Raw genomic sequence first — 21367 nt, forward strand, 5'->3', positions numbered from 1 at the left:
GCCATTGTTTGTTTGTTTGGTATGGGGTATGGAAGGTCAGCCTTCCTCGCTGTCGGCCTCGCATGGGTGGGCAACGTCACTGACGCCCTGGGGGAATGTGCGTCCTAGGCCGACTTCTAAGGGAACTGTGCCGACGTATGTCTGAAAGCGTCTGAGGAAAACCCAGGAAAAAACCCCAGACATCACAGCCGCACAGCTTGCACGAAACTCAACGAGGGAAATACTCAACGAGTTTTTCACAGGCACAGTGATTTATCCAGACCCCCCCCCCCCCCCCCCCCAAATGTTCAGTGACACCCCCCGAACTTTTTCACCTGTGTACCCCCTACAAGGGGTGCCCTTGCGATCACAGCGTGAGATACATGTCCGTAACGATATGTTAACTATAATAATGACAATCCCCCCCCCCCCCCCCCATTTTTTCCAACACCCCTCCGGCCACCAGGCAGGCAGACAGATCGCCCGGCAACAGCACGCGATCAACTAACCGAATGTGGTTATCGTTTTTTGTTTTTTTTTACGTCAGAGCTAGCTTGCTCCGTTTGCTCTGGTTCGCTCAGCCCAGCTGTCCCAGCACCGCCGTTTTTTGTGTGCAGATAAGAAATTTTACAATAACCTCACACCCCGTGAATTTCGCGTTTGTCCAATAATCCAGCCCAGCCAGCCACGAACTAGGAACAGAAACTCGTAAGGATGGCAGCAGCCGCATCGAAGACGCTATCAGGAATATGAAGTTGCTTTTGGTGTACTTTCTGGTCACTGCAGTTTTAATCATTTCTTACGCATCGTTGAGAGCCAGTGCAACTTGTGACGATCTAAATACTAACGATGGGCCAAAAAGTGTATGCTACACAAGCACAAGTTCTTCGAGGACAGCACGAACTACAAGGACTAGGTGTGTATCAGAATGATCCCGAATGCCTTTTTGCATACAGCTGACGTAAGTGAAATAGGAGGCAAGAAAAAAAGAAAAGAAAACACAAACAAACAAAGGAATAAAAAAGGCTTACACTCACACGTGTTACAAGACGCTATATTTGTCTACAGATAATTACATTTTCGCCTATTGGCCTAGCAGTGAGAAGTCTCCTGACTTGCTAACCCATCGCTCAGGCTTGCCTAACATGGAGTTTATCCACCAGCTAACCTGCATCTACGCCTAGTTGATATTACTTCGCGAAACATGTTGCAACTCTACTTTCTCATACTCTGTTCATTACAGGAAGTTTCTGTTGTATGACGTGAACCCAGGTGAAGGATTTAACTTACGAAGGGATGTTTACATGAGGATGGCACGTTTGGTGTCAGGCTTGAACAATGCACAAGACACAGCTACTTGGACATTAGTGCTTCCACCCTGGGGGCCCCTGTATCATTGGCGTAGCAGAGACGTTGGTTTCCAAGGGAAAATTAAGTGGCAAGAATTTTTCGACGTCGACAGTCTCGCATCCTACGTGCCTGTCATGGAATTTGTGGAATATCGAGAAGGTTAGTACTTATTTCCTGCTGACATGTGTTGATGCATAATATTCATCTGTTACAGAATCTGGGCCATGGATTGACAGAGTATATTACTTACAACATCATAATGATACTTTCATTTCATCTGACTGGAATGAAAAATATGAAGAACAGCAATGTATGGAAGACACACCGTACATAGAAGAGGGCCCAAAGGAATTTAGTGGTTGGTTCTGGGGGTACTCGGATGTGTCTGCGAGACATTTCAGCTGCCTCTCAGTGCAAGGATATACTTCAACATTGAAGCCACTTATCCTAGGCCTGACGAATACAAGGTAAAAATCACCACTTATAATTGCTATGTCACTAGCCTTCACTGCCAAATCCCAGCTTTTCCCATCAGCTATAGGAGTCCACGTGGATGAATAATGAGACATAACAGGAAAGCCTACAGAACAGAGCACTACATTCGTAATTCTGAAAGGAAATGAAAAAAAGCTAGAAAAAAAAAATTACGTCAGAAATCGCTGCGCAGATTGTCGTTGAAATGCAATAGCATTTCTTAGTGCATTGTGGGCATGTTCCTTCACCACTGTTTTCATCTCCGCAATTAACTCATAAATGGTATCGCATTTCAATTACAGTTTCTGACGTAATTTTGTCATGCTGACATTAAACACTGTTTTGTACTTCATATTTTTGGTAAGTTGACTAAAAGTATGTTGAGACCCTGTAACGCCTGTGGAACTTCGGCGACGTACATGAAGTCCCCGTGGCTACTTCCTAAGCAGCTTGTGAGAGTGGACATGTGTAGAACTCTGTAGGAAATAACGTGTGGTCTCACATGGAACCACATCTGTTCATCAATCAACCAATCAATGAATGTTCTAACTTCATACGTACTATCGCGTTATGTGGTTACATGCCCCGCCTCACCTAAACTCTGTAAGGTTCGCTCAGAAATGCTATCACAGTTAAAATTTTAACAGCCCTTATCACGTTTAATACTTCGAAGGGCAAAGTGCACAGAGGACCCACCCACATACCCACAGAGTATGCCCTTGGTGATGAAACTCCCCATTCATCATCGTAAAAATAAAGTTGTTTTGCGTTGAACCGGTTCGGGGCTTTGAACCGGTTTGCGCGTCTTGCATCTTTGGCGCGGCGGAACCGAAACGAAATCCAAGTGATGCAAACCCAAACCGCACCCGTATTTTTTGCGGTTCGACACCCTGGTCAGCAGACACGTTTGCGGAGTGGGCACATCATATACTTATTTATCACCATTTATGTCATGATGTCATACTTCTCAAGACTAGAAATAAATTTTATGATACTTCCACATCACATAGAGAAACAATATTTTGGAAAAATACAGTGTGAGAAACGAAGATTACAGTGACATAAATTCGGTAGGGCTCTGAAGGAGCGAGATTTCGTCCATAGTGGCACTTTAAGGCAGCGTGATCAAGACGAACAAGGCACATTCACCACATATCAAAAAGGATGTAGTTATGTAATCAACGAACCAACTTTTTGGTTAGCTGAACTGCAAAAAGCTTACATAAAATAAAAATTGTTGCCCAAGTCTTGCTTTTTGGGATTTTTAAAATGTTTTCTTTTGAGTGACATCATCTTCTGTGCCTTAAAGGGATGGTCGCATCCGTTCTGGTTGATTTCAAAACTATAGTGTCATTTTATTTCTCGTGTACCATTGATCGCGGTATCAAAAGTCCCGCTCGAAAAAGTGGCGTAGTTTGACTGTTATTCGACGGAATACATGACAAGAGCAGACACCGGATGTTGAGAGCATGCCAGAATTCCTTCTCTGTAAAAATGAGAAAACGTCACTCCCTAAGAACCAACAAGGGCGTAACCTTGAGAAAAGGAATGCCGCAGCCGTGTGGGCGTCTGGACAGCGCCTTTCCTCCTTTGAGTGCCACCCTCTTACTCCTACGCTTAGGGAGTGACGTCAACACCGCCGGAGCCTCTGCAGCTGTGGAAGCAGCCCTAATCCTTTAAAAATTTTTTATTTATTATCGAAGCTTTTTTTGGACGAAAAAACTAGCCAAGTAGATTGTCAGCCAATGCCGAACATAGTGGTATCAGTTTCATAGATGGGTTTTCGGATACGACTGTCCCTTTAAATAACTCAACTTTCTCCAAGGAAGGTAATCTCAAATTCAAATTTTTCAAATAATAGCCGCGTACTAAGACTTCTTAAGTAGTAATTGTTAGAAGATTTTAGTTTTAAAGCAGTACAGAGGGCCATCCAAAAAAATTTCAGGTTAAGACGTCTGATGAATGTGTGTGTGCAATGTTTCCTAGAAAAAAACTCGCATAAACATAGCTCCGCGCGTTCACCCTTTACTCGCCACTCCTGGTATAACGAGGAGGAGGAGGTATGATGCCACATCACCGATGACATTACAGGGAGAACTTGTTCTGGTTCACCAGTAAGTGGGGGTCAGCGCCTTGTCCCTTTGCTGCCGTAAACCAGTTTTGCCGGTTCTCCTGGGGAATTGGGGATAGAAGGAGCAGCCGAATCATGACCGAGCCGATAGCAATGCTTTTTCAGAACCCCGAAGAGCCGAGTAGCAGACATTTCTGTGGACCAATCAGCGAGCGTGATCCTTGTAGAGTCAGCGCGAGGTCCCAGGCAGATCACAGGCTGGTACTGCTCTCCACCGCCGTTGCGCACGGTCGCTTTTTGCGGGGTACTTTAAAATCGATTTCTGCGATAATTATGACTCTGCCGTGTGAATTACTTTGCATGGTGCATCTTACTGGCCTCCTTAACAGTTTTATAGGAAGAAAACAGGGTGTTAAAAATGACTTCTGTGCTACTTTAAGGTTTCTTGAATAATTGTGATGTTTCATGTTTTTTTTTTTTTTCCTACCACGTTCTCTTGCTAAACCCCTCAGCACCATTTTGAAATGGGAGCCTTGAATTTGGTTTTGAAATCATGACTCTTTCTTGTGACTAAAAGCAAAGAGGAATTGTGTGACACCTAAGCCTCACGCCTCCACATGTGATAATGTGCAAAGCAACATTCTGTTGTAAGCTCCATAAAGCATGTCGTACATTTTCACAGGTCTGTTATGATAGATCGTGCTGAGGTTGTTCTTCACGATGTTTTTGGAGATGCTGTCTATTGGAGGGTAAGAATGAGAATGCTTTCTCACATTAAGGGTCGTGACAGCTAAGAACATGCTTTTTATTAAAATGGCTATGCTGGGATAGTTCTGTCTTCAGTGCTGCGTGCATAGCATACTGTATGCAGTGACAGCGGAGACAAATTGAAGGCCTGCCTTGCCAACTATGATGGTAGTAATAGCATGTTACAGCAGTACAAGAACAGATAAAGTAGATAAGCTAGACAATAGATAATTTTTTTTGCACGTGTGGACAATAAAAAAATAACAGAATAAAAACCACAGTATGTCCTGGAAATTATATCACTGTATAGACCCAGCTGTCCAGATCTAGAGCGTTAGTTTTTGCCAATCCCTCTATGTACAGGATGACATGAAAGAAATACACTATTTTGCGATTTGTAGGTGACAGCAGTACTGCTCACAAAACAATTTGTTGATGAATATTCAAAATCTGAACGATTGAGTCTGAGTTTGAGTATGTTGGGAAACATTTCATGGTAGCACCACTCTCAAACAGTATACTTATTGCTTGTAAATCAAATAGTATTTAGATTGCTATCTGTGTGTCCCAGTATGCAGGATAATGCACTTAAGTTATTAATAGTACATGCTGGGGCACTATACGAGGTGCTTTCTTGTTTTTTGTTTTTTTATTTGGCCGATTTTTTATTAAAAGGCTGTTAGAGTAACGTGAATTTACTTTTTGCAGTTCAGTTCTATGGCCAGGCTGATATCCTCCTGAAGAAAGTATGCAATTACAACATGACTAATTACCTAAAAATAATTAATTAACTCTTTAATTAGGAAATTTCGGGCAAAGGCGAGATAGCAGAATGGGAGACAATCCTTGTTGGAAATTCCTCGTTCAATCAAAATTTGGGGATGAATGCTTTAATGCACGTGAGTGTTTCGGGATTTTGTAATCATGGTATGGCTTTCAGCTAGGATAGCGTCTCATTCTGCAATCTCGCTTTTGGATGAAATGCCCTAATTAAAGAGTTATTTAATGAATTTGAGGTAATTAGTCATCTTGTAGTTGCATACTTTCTTCGAGAGGGTGTCAGCCTGGCCATAGAACTCAACCTTAAAAAACGAAATTCACGTTGCTCGAATAGCCTTTCTATAAAGAATATGCCCTTATTGAAAAAACAAAGCTCCAGAGGTCCGGACCCCCCCCTCAATTCCAGACTTAAACATAAGGTTCAATGGACCAATCCCAGCATGCACCTGGCACTTGTCCATGGTGGACTCCCCCCCTCGGAAAAATCCTAGATCCGCCCCTGTTCACATGACATCTCCCTCGACAGTATACCATGATGGCTCAAGGCTATTTTAACCTGTGCCTCTGTGATACTTCCAAGAAACTCGGAAGAAGCAATAGAGTACCCCAAATTTTTATGCGTGTATTGCTTTGGAGTTGAAGGGTGTGTGGGGGGTCAAATAACGCTTCGACGACCGGCAAAAGGGGTGCATAGAGCAGAAAAGGTTGAGAACCACTGGCCTAATCAATCAATCTATCTATCTATGTATGTATCAATAGTATTTAACAATTTATTCTGTGTGTGTTGCACATATATTTGTATACCCAAGTACTTACAAGATGTAGTTATTCCCATCCCTGCTACATGCATCACTATATTATATTGTGCCACTGTTTCCAACCAGTTATCAGAAAATATGATAATGTAGTTTGTTTGTTTTGTTACTACAGGTCAGGCAAAGCATGCGTTTCTCCAAGACACTTCGGGACTTGGCAGATAAATTTCGCAGAGAAGTCTTAGACTCAGATGATGTGAAGGACAATACAAGTTTGGACTTTGACTGGTCCACTATGAAGAATGCTGCAAGGTCTGCGAGAGGGGGGCCGTACTTAGCAGTCCACCTTAGACGGCAAGATTACATCAGAAGCCGGCCATCAGACGTTCCAGACATACATCATGCAGCAAAGCAACTGCTGGGGCTTTTGCAGCGCACTAAGCTTGAGAAATTGTTTGTGGCTACCGACGGAACTGAGCAAGGTATCCGTCTGCTAATCTATGAAAACTGAAAGATAAATGACCCAGCTACTTTCTCGTTGGCACGTGCATGTACCTGCAATCATTGTGAAGTGCTTGAGTGCTACAAGAAAAAAAAAAAAAAAAGGCACAGAGAAGGAACTTAAACGTAACTTCCAAACTGGACTCCCACTAAACAGACTCAATGTCATGACTTGACTCCCAAGCACTATGATCTGTCCCATTTTCTGCAAGTGCTTTCCCAAGGGCTGCAGATATTTTCGAGTAAAAAGAGTAGCAATAATTATACAACAATGACAATCCCATGAGGTAAAACAGGGAGCATACCAATGAAGGCTACAGAGAGTGTCTCATGTGAACGTTATCTGTCATTAGAGCCTAAAGTTTTCGGGAAATATTCCCTCCCCCCCCCCTCAATTCCGGAGGTAAAAATCGAGGAAATCAACATGTGCCGTAAATTCATGCGAATTTGGGTGGAAAAACTGCCAGCATGCTAAATTCGGTGAGAAACCGGGCTCTATTACTCAAACGAACTGTACTGGTTTGGTACAAACGATGTTGAAATTGCATTTGCTGCCAAATAAGCTAGTGTGCTCTCTACCTAGTGTGCAACCTTCAATTCGGGGTGCAAATTCGTGGAAGAAACAGGTTAAACCCTAAAACTTCGGTCTCTATCTATCATGGGTAGTTCTACCCGAATGCCACAACAAGAGGGACTGCAAGCCCTTACCTCTTTCAGCCCATTTCAGTGTACTCAGCCACTAGTTCAGTTTATCCTACCCCAATCGGGCTTTTAGAATACCTGATATTTGAGACAGCCTGAATCCTCAGACCAAGAGGAACGGCACACCCTCCCCTTTGGTGCACTTTCCCCAGACCTCTCCCTCCTCTCCAATGAGAGTCACCAAACCTGCATACTATGCTGTTTATGCTAGTGCAGGTGCCAGAAACTGTTGAGAATTTTTTTCTTTTTAGAATTTTTATATTTATTTTATTCCCCCCATTCCACCAAGCACTGGGGTAGAGTATCGCCTGTTGCGATGAAACTCCCCACTCTCCAAGGCCGAAAATAAAGTTGTTGTTGTTGCTGTTGAGAATATACGTAGTTCTAAACTCCTTGTACCACCAAGTGCTGGTTTCGGAGGCAGATATGGTCGCATGACTCGTGTCAGCAATACGTAACATTTTGCAACACGCTGTGGTTAAGCAAGTTGACTTGTACCATCCTCCAGCTGGCAATACAAGTCAACACCATGTGTGTTTGTGTGCAATGCTGATCTTGGCAATGCTCGGCATGACAACTGTAGATAGTACTTGTATAAAATTGCTATGTGCTTGCTTTATTTGTAGCCCCAATGAGATTTTGACACACTCAGCTTTACATGCACACATGTCTCATATTCTAAAATTTATTAACTGTGCATAGAATTTGAGGACCTACAGTCTCTCATCCCTTGTGCTGTAAAGTACCGTGCTCCAGAAGGCCAGAGATTGAAGGATGGGAGCCTCGCAATCATAGACCAGTGGATAGCTGCCCATGCCAGGTACATGCAAGCATTTCTGCTATTATTTGCTGCTGTCTGAATTCTTTGGTGCCATTTCAGATATTTTGTTGGCAGCTACGAGTCTACATTCTCTTTTCGTATACAAGAGGAGAGAGAGATCTTAGGCTTTCATCCAGATACAACTTTTAATAGACTGTGTGGAAACAAGGATGACATGTGCTCTCAGCCAACAAGGTGGATGATAACTTACAAGTAAGGATCTCAGCATAACGATTAAGCTCCAAAATCGAGCTAATTGCTGGGGCACGTAATGAAAGACTGAGTGCCAAACTATGTTGAAGGATCACAGCTATCCTGCAAGCTGTTACAAAATAAAACAAGTTGCCTGCAATTGACCTTTATTCACATTTTCACACTGCCTCCTGAGCAAGATATACACTGTTGACTGGACTTTGTGAGCTCTCTAAAATGGAATGTCACTCATCTTCCTAACGTTTCACATCCACATTCCGCAGAGAGCACCAGGAATATTTTATATAAATGTGTTCCTTTAAAAATTGTACACTATAAATCCCACAAACATGCAAGAACAAATCAACGAGTCTCCAAAGCAAAACAAGTTTATGAAACACTCATTCCCCCTCCTGTGCAACCAAATCTGTTTCTTGCCCAGCATTATGACATGTTTTGTGAAATGAAGTTATGGACATGACTTGAAGTACCTTCGTGGTATTCACTGCAGTTGGGTGCAATCTCTCCTGTTCTGCGAGCTGTGGTAGTTCAACACAAATTTACAATTTGAATATCCTACGCACTCTTCGCTGCTGTTCTTCCTTTGACAACCTGTGGTCTATCCTTGATAAACCCTTTCTTCTTGCGTGACGTCTGCAAAAGGTGGGAAAACAGATGTCATGAATACTTGTGCTCTTCAGATTATTGTCTGTTCTACCTCGTTGTACAGTTAATGCACTTTTTAACCAGAAAACTTAGCTCCATAAAGGAGGTGCGTTAATTACGGAGTGAAAATTCAAACTCAAAGGGGACCCAAGATTTGTTCCAATAACGCGGAGTTTGGACTAAGGGGAGCTGCTCTGAAAATAATCTGTTATGTGCGGTTGCATTTGTTTCTTCAGCCGCGACTCAATCAACATCACTTGCGATGTTGAGCCCAGCCCGATCACGAACCGGGAATATCGCCAACCCAATTCGAGTGATGTCATCCACCCCTTTGTGTTGGCCTTCTTGTCAACAGGAAAGGTCTTGATCCCCTTAAAACAGCGAGGCTTACTTGCTTTGCCGACCAAGAGTAAGCGGCATCATTCCACATAATTACTGTGATTCACTCCTTGATCCCTTCCTCTGGCACAAGTAGTATATCACTTTTTATAAGCAATGGTCATATAAATGATAAGTAAACTGAACACTTAATAAGTCAACTTGTTCCTGAAGTGCCAGCAACACGCCGGACGATGTGCGGTCGGGCAATCCCGTTCGAATAAGCTGTTGTGCACGTTCATGTGTTCCAGTTACATTGAAATACGCTCTCTACGAGTCTCTAAATACATGGTATATTTATACAAACACTACAGGTTTGTTAGGACACTCAGAAATATTTCAAGCAGTCGCGAACTGGCCTACTAAAGCCATGCTTTCAATTTTGGTCTGCCCACTCCTTTTATCCAAACTCTTTCATTCAAATTTGCTCGCAGATACATAGAGCCTGAAGTTTTTGGGAAATATTTTTTTCTAAATCCAGAGGGTAACAATCGGGTAAATAAACATGTGCTCTAAATTAATGTGAATTCGGGTGGAAAAACTTCCAGTATGCTAAATTCGGGGAGAAATCGGCCTCAGTTACTCAAACTAACTCTACTGGATTGGTACAAACTGCGATGTAACTGCATTTGCTGCCAAACAAGCTAAGTGTACATTCCTACGGACTTCTCAGTCAGGGCAATTTGCCGGGTAAATATCGGGTTTCACCCTAAAGAGCCAACCTTCAATTCGGCGTGCAAATTCGGGGAAGAATCGGGTTAAACCCTAAAACTTCAGGCTCTACAGATACATGGCTTCAGTCTCCTTAGAGTCTAAAATACTGCATTCAACCTCATGGCAGGTATTGCTGAAGTCATACTTCTGTGGGTGTTATTTTCTGTGACCACTTGTTTGAATCCAGTGCTATCGTAGTGGTAAGAAGAAACTGAAATTTTAGACAGATGACTGTGCACACGCCAGTCTATACACTCCATGATGATAAAACCTGAGCAATGGGCAAACTTGCATACAGGACAACACGCAGCCCTGTATGTAAGTTTGCCCCTTCGTTTGTCCACCAGCTTGCCTGCGTTTATGCCATTCTCTCAACCCATACACATCCATTAAATCATGGCTACAGCTGTACCTCTCGAGGTGAAATGCTAGTCAATGCACAAAGGACCTTCCCTTAATAGCAATATGGAAGTAAGTTACATGACAGCGAGAAATATTTTTCAGTGTTCCCTAATATCCAGTGCGACAGCATGCTGAGAGGTAGTAGTAGTAGTAGCAGCAGTAGTACAAAGCTGCCACATCTCATGCTTCGAGGGATGCAACATGCGAGGCATAATGTTGTGCGTATCTCTTGCATCACAATTGCTGATGTTGGGTATGCTGTCACATTACAAAATCGAGAGACTTCAACAGGTTTAAGAGTGGCAGCAGTCACTAGATGTAATATGTAATAACTGGTCACATGACCTGGGCATCCATACATCACTTTTCCAAAGCGTGCGACACACAAGGACCTTAGACAATAGCAGTGCCCTGAGCAGATGTAACTGCCTTCTCAGCGGAAGTGCCTATCTCAACTAGCCTGCGAGACAGAGCATATATGTACGAAAGTAGGGGCAGACACGGAAGTAATATGAATGTATAAATCCACAGTAGAATGTTATTTCATAAAAGCATGAAACGGAAACCTTCTGTCAGCAGTCTAAAACAAGGGTTCTCAAACTGGATTCCATAATGTCTCAAAGGGGCTCCACGACCGGTCACCTGATGTTACATGGTGATCACATGATACGGCTTCACATGTATTGTTTCGAGTGAGGCCTTCGGGAATACAGTAATTGCATAAATGTATGCAGAACTGTGCATTTGGTTCATTCTTTCATGAAGAATTTTTAGCATGTTGTCCGCTGTAGGCATATCCCAGGTTAGGTTAGGTTAGGTTAGGTTGGGTTGGGTTGGGTTGGGTTTGGGGGGGGGGGGGGATTTCTCTTTATGCAAAAAAAATGTGTAGGGGTTCCTTGACCTCACAAGGTTTGAGAGAACAGCTGCTCTAAAATATTTACGCATAACTTCTTTTCTGCTCTCAAGAGTTTTGTTCCAAATGCAGCAGATGGCTTTGCAAACTCTGTTCGGTTTTGTATCTTCATTTTCCCTAAAGGAACTTTTAGCTGCCATCTTGCACAACCATTTTGTTTATGGCCTTAAATATGCCTGTCTGACAGGGTTATTACTTCATTTGCTCGTAGGCACCTATTGGATGCCTTTTTTTACCTCTTCATTGTCTCCCAATATTTTTGTATTTGTATTGCGTTTAAAATTTGATATTTGGCATTTTTAATGTTTCTTCCCCTTTCATTAAGCAGATATAATGGGTCTGTATTGTAAATTGTTGAGTACATACTTAATGGTTCACCCTTTTCCATGTGTAGAATGAGTGTCAGGTGAACCTTCCTCAACCAACATGCATCGACAGCAAGACAGCGTGGCATTTTATGTCTTATGCTTATGTGGCCATTCATAGCTAAATTTCTGATTTAGCAACTGTTGCAGCATGTGATCTAAGTAACATTAACACTGCATTGTTGTAATAAATTTAACAAGAAATGACATATATATCAAATTAAATACCCACTAAAACATCAAACACTTGGAAACAATAGAGCTGATGTTGTCCATGATGAGTAGAGCCTGGTCTTGGGCAACACACAACACATAGACGAGGGCTCATGTTAAACGCATATTCGGAGGAGGGTGGGCAAGAAAATAGAACCTTTGCCACAGAAGCAGTGGAATCCAAATAAATAACGTTCAAAGGATAAGCCTTGGGGAGAAGGGGGCTGCTCTTTGCCTGCGCTAGGTGTGGTGAAAGTGCTGACTACATACAACATGAAAGTGCACTTCACACAATACAGGTACGGCTGTACTCCATGAAGAAGTTGTCTGGTATTTCAGTGTAGCAAATTAAAGCAAAATTATAATCCGCAGTGCGGTGGTGCACGTGTGTGCACAGATTATAACTAGGGAGTGACTTTTTCGGGTTAAACCCGATTCCGCCCGATTATTCCCCCCCGAACTGACCTCCGACCAATTTGGGTTAAACCCGATTTCTCCCCGAATTCCAGTCACTATGAAATCCTCAAGTCACGTCTCCACTGAAGACGACCACGTGTAACGTATGCAAGAATGGGTCACTTGTCTATGCCTTCGGGGATTACCGCGGGAAGGTCACGATCGTGACCAACAAAAAAACAAAAAAGAGAGATTAGGAAAGAAGAAACAAAAACACCCAAATGCACAATTATCGCCCGATTTCTCCCTGAATTACAGATTTAAAAATAGTGCCAGATTTTTACCCCCCGAATCTGAGAAAGGCATTTAACCCAAAAAAGTCACTCTCTAATTATAACATCACTACCCAATCTATTCTATCCTTGACAGAATTTCGTATCACACGTTTCACGCACCCTTCTGGTACCCTTGCAACAATTGCTAAATGCAATCTGCCAGGCACATCTGTTAATGTTTTTGATGACTACTTAACAGTGTTTGACAGCATCATATTTCAAAAGTGTGTTTTTCCTTGGATGAGTTATTGGGTCACAAGTTATTTGTGTGAATACAGAAGCAGTGAAATTCTGTAGTACTTGATGGATGGGCTCGTTGAAGAGGCTGACAGCATACATAGCATGCGGCCTTGTTGCCAACATGAGATTGTGAGATACAAGTGGTGCTCACACAAAACGACTGCACTCGCATCACCTGTACATGTTACAGCCAATATCATGCAGCGTTGCATTCGTGGTATTCTCCGACTTAGTGAGGCCTCATAATCTGAGCATGCTGGCACACCTGAATTCTCACCTATGCCGCTTGTGTTCCCCTAGCTGGCTGCTGGGGTCCCCCGTTTACCTTTTTTGATACAAAGACACTCTTGGACTTGATCTGCCGCTGAACGTAGGGAATGCGAGGCCTGTTAGCGTCCTTCTTGACCCTAAAGATGCGTACAAGCCAGTGCTCTGTCGTGTAGGCTTCTTCCAAGTGTTCAAGGGTGAAGTGCTTGTTGCCAATTTCCATGTTCCGAGTGCGGTCAAACCCAGGTGGCGAACGGTAGTCCAGCTTTATGGAGAGATATGGAGTCTATACAGTGTGCATAAAGGGAGCCCCACACTTTTGAAACACCATCATAAAACATCACCAGCAAAGTGAGACATAGAAGCTTCTGAGTGTTATTAGAGCCTTGTAACCAATATGGGCACAGGAGAACGCTAAGCACCGCACATTCAGCATAGCCGCTTGATGTATCGTGCTCATAAAAAATGAGAGCAACACTTTCTTTTTGTTTTCCACCTGATATTTCCTTATTTTACAGCTCCCAAAATAAAGGTAGCCTTTTAGAAAACATAAAACCCAGAAACACAAGCGTCTAAGTGTTTTCAGGAAAACTACGAATTCTGGAAAATTTTGTTCCACTCAAAATCACGGTGTACCTCTGATGCGTGGTAAAATTGCAGGTGCATGTGATTTTTTGTAACTGTAAATGCAGCAGGATAACTGACACAGTCGGTGGGACACAAACAAACAATGCTACCGAACTTGTAGACACGCATAGGACCCTGTGTTTTAAGGGTTTTATGTTTTTTCAAAATCATGGTGGTGGAGGTGGGGTAAAAATCTGGTTTTATTTCAGGAGCTGTAAACCCAGTACATTTTTGGGTGGAAAATAAAATAAGTGCTTTTCGCATTTTAGATTGACATAAGGCATGGAAAAACTGTGCTGAATGTCCAATGCTTAATTCTCTCCAATGCCCGTATTAGTGGCTCAATTGCCACTTTGCAAAATTCGTTTTTGGGTTTTTTCGGGTTTTACCCCAAAACACAGGGCCCTACATACACAACATGTGACAAGGAATATGGGCAGGGTATGACACTTAGATTCCACATTTATTTGGAGGTGTGGAAGGCAAAGAAAATGTTGAGACAATGCAAGAGGAATACGTCGCTTGGGTGAAGCAGCTGTGCTGACAGCGATGATACATAAGCAGCTGTTCTCAATTTCAAGCTCGCTTACTGACCTGGAGCTCGCCAAAGCGATAGTAGCTCATCTTGTACATCAGGCAGTTCAGCAGTATGTTGGAGCCATACTCATCTACTCGGAACTCCCCCTTGTCATTGAAGTAGTCGCTTTCCTATTGAAGGAGCAAGTATCTCATCCTAGTGCAGTGGTACAGGAGTGTAACAATGAAGTAACATAAAGCTAGAACATACTCTGATGTCCTTTGGGTGCTCCCCCTCAGCAATCCGCACCATCCACAGGAATTTATTGATGTCATCACCGGAATAGCCGATGACGCCACCGAAGATGACTAGAACATAGTCCACATCCAAGGCTTTCATAATTTCATAGGCAGCACTTTCATTCGATGACATCGCTTTTCCAACCTGAATTATATGGAAGATACAAGTGGAAGATACGTACTTTGGCAGACTTGTGAACATGTGACATTTAGCAGGAAGAGGCACCTACCAATGCTATGTGACTGTTATTCCATGTGTTATTGTCCACCAGTGTTGTTCGATTTGCCATTCCAGCTATTTGGTAGCCATAATCCCACCATGACATAACCCTAGCGTCATCTGCAGTGTTCTGTGAGAGCCAGTAGTAAGCTTCTCGGAAGTCATCCAGGATTACTCTCGATCTGGAGACAAGGTAAACAGTTCAAAGACCCAGGGTTGCGTTTCAGAGTGGCTCTACAGGCTATTGGTATGAAGGCGCACAAACCCGTCATTGCTGTAAGATGCCAGCACAATGCTAGGACTAGAATATGCGTTGCTCGTGACCCATGTGCAGTGCACAGAAAACATCATGAGGATCATCATGAGCACGACTATTACAACACTGCGCACATTGGTACCCAGGCCTGCAGCTTCCTTCGTTTGATCAGACTTGATTTTTCGGATCTTTCCAGCCTGAAACACGAGAAATTAGACAGGATTACAGAGACAGTACATTGATCTGGTAAATGCTTGAAAATCTATGGCAAACATTAGGACTATCCTTGCGTTTGCTGACCAAGCGCGAGAGAGGCTCCGCCTCCTCGATGCGGGCCAATAGGAGGACGCGGAGGGCAGGCACTTCCCAAGCCTCTGCTCTCGCCTAAGAGATGGCGATGTTTCGCGTGTCGCAAGGCTTTCTGCCATGGCGCACCAATCTAACCCACGGCTTCGCCGTCCATTACCCAGCGTACGCGCCGCACGGACGGCAAAGCCGTTGGTTAGATTGGTGCGCCATGGCAGAAGCCTTGCGGCAGGCGAAATAACGGTAGCTACACTCCTGCCTAAGCCTCGTTCAGCCGTCTCTCGCTGCGCCATCTCTCAGGCTTAGGCAGAGGCTATTGAAGTGCCTGCCCTCCGCGTCCTCCAATTGGCCGGCATCCAGGAGGCGGAGCCTCCCTCCCTCTTGGTCAGCAAACGCAAGGATAGTCGGCAAACATTAGTTACTATTCCATTTTGCCACGTTGACAGCCACACTTTATGTCTATTGACGTTTCACAGAAGTTTACAGGGCAAACATTAGTTACTATTCCATTTTGCCACGTTGACAGTCGCACTTTATGCCTATTGATGTTTCACAGAAGTTTACAGGGCAAACATTAGTTACTATTCCATTTTGCCACGTTGACAGCCACACTTTATGCCTATTGACGTTTCACAGAAGTTTACAGGGCAAACAATAGTTACTATTCCATTTTGCCACGCTTACAGCCGCACTTTATGCCTATTGACGTTTCACAGAAGTTTTACATAAGTTCCGCTGCGTGTTATGTTGAGCGTTCACACGGTGCCGGAATGTCAGGAGTGGCGTACTGCACACTGGGCAGACAACACCTGCGCCTTTTCCTGTCGTCTACTACGGAATACCTTGTGGCTGCACCGTAAGATGTTTCTCACGGCTAGCAGTGCACAAAAAGACGTGACAGGTAAATAAATGGGTTGCACTTTCACTGTGCTTAAAGGACACTTCCCCCACCTGCATTAGTTTTTACCTTGTCATAAAGCTGCTTTTTCTCTCTGCGTTCTCCGTTATCACTGTCCTCACTATCCTCGTCGCTGGAGGCCTGCTGCTTTGGCATCTCCTCTTCACGCAGATAGAGTTGCATGGTGTTAGAGAAGGCTATGGCGCTCAGCACGCAGACCACAGGTGTTAGTGTCAGCATCAACCTCACCATGACTCCCGCAAAATAAACTGACGTTACAGCATACAGCACAACTGGAAAAGTGTGGTCGTGCATATGTTAAAATTTGCTACCACTGAGGATTTAGGTACTTGGGAAGTGGTCAGATGCCGAGACTCACTGAAAACACGTTCATCGTTGACATTCTTGATGCAATACCAGAGCCCCACCGGAAACGTGGCTACCAAGACGTGCAGATCAAAAAAGAAGGAGAACCAGGTCGTAGGCTGGTGTTCAGACACAGACGCAATGATTGGAATGTGGATCTTTGCATATCCAGTGTCCCACAGCGAATAAAATCTGCCACTCCAGGGGGCAATGTAGCCTGCGGGCACAAACAATTGAGTTTCCAAAGACCTGTCGTGTAAGCAAGTTTGTGTACGTATATTCGGTATTAAGTAAACGTGCAAATGCTCCTTCATTTATATTAAGAAATTTCCATACCTGAACATGTCTACATATTGTCAGACAATCTAAGAGGGTCTAAATTACATTGTCTGGCAACCTCACAATGCAATGACAATGAAGAATGGTTAAGGTTTGCAATGAGAAATATCAGTTTATTCAGCTGCTTCTGCAGCTATTCAACATTGCCTTTTCGCAAAAACTTAGAACTGCACGTAGACAACGTGTTTCAGTATCTACTGGTTGGTGACCAGTCCACGGATTTAAAACTTTTGGCGATGTAGACACAGTAGCAGAATAATGTTTATGTCAGCACTCACAAAAGATTTCCCAACACGATATGGTCGACAGGCCTAAAATGCTTCCCAATATTCTTACCAGCATAAGTGAGTACGACGACTGTGAGGAACACGACGCCAGCTACAGCTGCCACAGCACCAAAGAACAGTGTCTTCATTTCAGACTTCGAAAAGAAGGTCTGCAGATACCTTAGCAGGGCATACGCATTAAGCAGAACGAACACACCTGGAAAACATTTCTCGCTGTTAATGTAAGCATGGAAACAACCATATTTGGGATATTATTGAAGATGAGCACCTGCCGAAGCCATGTGTTCGCTAGTGCGCACGGGCTGGAAGCCGACAAATGGGATCTGCATGGACAGCAGCAGTCCCAAAATAAAGAAAGTGTTGTAGGCTGGAAGAAATTAGGAATGTGTTGTAGAAGCAGATATTTTTCTCAGCATTACACTGCCCAGTAGGAACAACCAACTCTGCATCGAAAAATTATGTGCCATGTAATTATGTGCATGTTATAGCAGTACCTACCAACGTAAATCCTATTTGAGAACCTGTTCATCAGTAGCAGAACAAAAACATGAAGTGGAATAAGGTTTATGATGAATACATAACCCCCCCAGGCAGACACCTGGAACCAATGAGATCAGTACATTGAAAACATAGAAAGAGCGTAGAAAATGGCAGGTAATGATATCGAAGAGAATAATTACCATGTAAAAGTAAGAAAGTGCTGTTAGGACAGCCCACGAAATGGCACCGGTTTTGACTGACTTCACCCACAGATAGTAAGTGAACATTAGAGCAAAGATGGCAATGCCTTCATTGTCATAGCTTCCTGCCACAGACCTGCTAATGTAGCCAGGCACTGCACGAAACAGTAGAAAGCAGAATTTCAGCTTTAACTATGAAACCATTAGAGAGTTTGTGCATGGAACTCTGAGCTTAACCTGTACACTTTTCAGTTTAATGAGAGCACGAAACCTACCAATTGCAATGAAGCATGCAGCCAACAAACCAGCTGCATCATTCCATAGCTCCTTAGTTAGAAAATATGTTGCCAGAGCTGTCAAACCACTGCAGCAGACGAAAACAAATGTTAAAGACTACACGTCGCATGAAGTCAACATCTCCCACGGACCAATTTCGTTAAATGACAGTGTATCTGGAGTTACCTGAAAACTGGAGCTAGAAACACACAGATGTCTCTAATGTGTACTGTTATATGTAGAAGGCTTAGCAAGTAATGAATAGAACCAGATGTGATCATCAGCCCGGGGTAAACCTGTAAGACACGTTACAGGAGAGGTTTTAATTAACATTCCCTTCAATGCAGCGTCAGTTTACGCACCGTGCCGCCGACAATCCTTCCAAGTGGATACCAGGCCCTCTCATCGAACCAATTGAGGAAGTTATAAAAACCATGTTTGACCATGTAATGTGTTGAGCGATAGTTGAACCTGAAAAGAGGATGGCAAATAAAAACAATATACAATGTAGGAAAAATACCACTTGTACATGAGAGTAGTGTTAATACACGATTAATGCAGAATAACATGCAGAAAACAAAATCAAAAATTGAGGGGGAGCTCTCGCAGTTGGAGAGGTCCACAAGGCTCTAGTATTAGAAACTAGTTTGGTAATCTTTTAATTTAACATATTCTATTTTTATCAACCAATTCATAATTAAAGTAGATCAATTACATCAGTACAATTAATTTAGCCCTACACCAAACCATAACGCTAACGCATTCATGAAATTTCGTAAGCATCACCCACATAAATGACCGTAAAAAGACGTAAATTCTGCGTAAGAAAAAAGAAAGGAGATATACAACAATAATGATCTACATACACAAGCAAAAAAAATGTGCATGCACAACAGAGTGTACAATGAGTGAATACGATAAAAGATGAAGCTTTTAAACGAAGGATCAATAATTGATGTCACCGACGAGGGTGAATGATTCCTTAACCCGATGGCTCATGAGAATTAGTGTGACCTGGGATCACATTCATGGGGATTATCAGAATGGTGGCTGGTGTAATATGCAGAGCAGACGCACTGAACAGGTGGCGGAAGAGAATGGAAAAGCTTGTGGAATCAATAAAATGTTCAAAGAATTGGTCGAATTTTAAAGGCTAAACTTTGTCTGAAGCCTTCTTGAAGTTAAGTGTGCACAGTTTGGTGACGTCCTTTTGTCTTCGAGCTACCTTTCCTCTCCTCCAGTCCCTAGGATCATTGCCAGTTGATAATGATTGACTGAATTGTACAACCACGGTACAGACTATCAAATTATACCACACACATTACGTGACCCATAACCACGACCTACTAGATTATGCCGACCATGTCATAATCGGCAACCCTTATGAGGAGCCTGTCCGTGCAATCCGCTGCACATCAGCCCACGAGATATACATCATTGGACAATAGAACTTTGAGTATTGAACATGCAGAAGTGGACATCCAACTACTGTAGCAGACGATAGCAACAGCTCCTATGAAAACGCGTGGAATGATGATGATAATCAACTTTAGAAAGGAGCATCTCCCGTGGGACATCTGCCTCTTGTACAAAAATACTAAGGTAAGCTGAAGTACAAAGTATTGTAGCAATTGAGGAAGCAATAACTGGGCCGATGAGTAGCACCGCTGCTAGCTTCCAAATGCAGCACTGGGAAGGGGTGCAAATGATATGGTCGCGGTGGTATGGTATAATCTAGTAGTAGGTCGTGACCATAACAGCAGTCCTGCTTGAAGGCATGATCACCGAAACACCCATGCGAGTTAGCCATAGTGTTCATCTGGCCTTTCGATTTGCCCATTAGATGCAGCAAATACTAATCACTCCAAAATTTGCAGTCTGATATATCCATGGGTGTAGCCACCCACATGTTCCTCAATTTTGTATAACACAACAATGCTCGGCTTTGAGACGTGGCAAGAATGTGTGAACAGGTGTAAAGCCACTGCAAACAATTAAGATTATAAGGATTACCCAAACATAACATAAAAATATTGGGGGAAATATTTTCGCGTATTACTGCAGATAAAATTGTCACACGCAGTACCCTTCTAACGAACACACAACACATACCAAACAGAAACATGCACTTTCATTTTCGGATGCTAAAAATAATGTGCTGATCGACTTTTTTTTTCTTTCTCTCCAACGACACCCTTGTGCAACATTTCCGCCTCTACACCACCTCGATACGAGCAGGGCCTCTGATATCACAACGATTCCGGACTATGTAGGTTTGCATTATGTACTTGCAGCTCCTGAAAGGACCTACTGCATACGTCACGCGATGTGTATTTATGAATGTAAGTGAACGCAACACACGACACACTAGCACTTCTCATATTCCACGAAGAATTGCACAAGGTTGGAGAGGGACTACTGTGCTGTCCTGAGGCATAAGATAGCATTTACATATGATACATCACGAGTGCACGGAACGTTTCGATGAGAAAAGCACTGCATAGAACACGTAGCAGGAGCGCAGTCCGGTGTGATTCACTTACCAAGGATCGAATTCATGAATGATACTTTCAAACCGAATAACTGCAAATAACCGCGAACTAAACCCAACAAGCCACGCAAGTGAAAGGATAGTAAATCTTAATAAAGACTGCCAGCCAATACTCTGTCGAAATAAACCTTCGGATTTCTTGCCGGTCCCCGCCATGTCGGTAAACACCGACACGTTGTTAGGGGGATATCAGCCAACCAGAGCCTGCCACAGGAAGCTATTACGACCGTAGCGCCGCGTTATTTAGCTACAGGCATAATTACACAAGACAAATCTGTCGAAAAAGCAATATGAGCAATTTTCTCAAATCTTCAAGGGGAGACTACATTGCATTATTTCTTTCCTTCTCGAATAGTTTCTTTAGCTTCTTTTGAGAAGAGATTCTGTGGAGCACTGAAACCTAATCCTGTCCGCGCTTTCCCGTGTACTACATATTTTTCTCTATGCGGTCACAAGTCTTCGAAAGCATCAAAGACAAAAAGAAA

At 43.1% G+C, this 21367-nt stretch overlaps 2 protein-coding genes across 2 annotated transcripts; one reads left to right on the plus strand and one right to left on the minus strand.

Annotated features, from left to right (window-relative positions):
- Positions 1 to 520: 520 nt before the first annotated feature.
- LOC135385541 (GDP-fucose protein O-fucosyltransferase 2-like) lies at positions 521 to 8550 on the plus strand. Its single transcript, XM_064614902.1, has 7 exons — positions 521 to 895; positions 1223 to 1488; positions 1544 to 1796; positions 4557 to 4623; positions 6332 to 6638; positions 8062 to 8179; positions 8240 to 8550. The coding sequence occupies exons 1-7, from the start codon at positions 729 to 731 to the stop codon at positions 8394 to 8396; spliced, it is 1335 nt and encodes a 444-aa protein (XP_064470972.1). The 5' UTR covers positions 521 to 728; the 3' UTR covers positions 8397 to 8550.
- A 194-nt stretch (positions 8551 to 8744) lies between these two features.
- Positions 8745 to 21088, minus strand: LOC135385540 (dolichyl-diphosphooligosaccharide--protein glycosyltransferase subunit STT3B-like). The gene is made up of 16 exons (XM_064614901.1): positions 20875 to 21088; positions 18694 to 18802; positions 18518 to 18627; positions 18331 to 18419; positions 18056 to 18210; positions 17874 to 17973; positions 17644 to 17742; positions 17425 to 17571; positions 16763 to 16966; positions 16453 to 16676; positions 15189 to 15376; positions 14934 to 15105; positions 14675 to 14848; positions 14482 to 14595; positions 13319 to 13525; positions 8745 to 9025 (listed from the first exon to the last, which is right to left on the minus strand). Exons 1-16 carry the CDS (start codon positions 21036 to 21038, stop codon positions 8948 to 8950), a joined length of 2334 nt encoding a protein of 777 aa, XP_064470971.1. The 5' UTR covers positions 21039 to 21088; the 3' UTR covers positions 8745 to 8947.
- Positions 21089 to 21367: the final 279 nt, after the last annotated feature.

The sequence above is a fragment of the Ornithodoros turicata genome, chromosome 2 (genome assembly GCF_037126465.1).
Source record: "Ornithodoros turicata isolate Travis chromosome 2, ASM3712646v1, whole genome shotgun sequence".
Lineage (NCBI taxonomy): Eukaryota > Metazoa > Arthropoda > Arachnida > Ixodida > Argasidae > Ornithodoros > Ornithodoros turicata.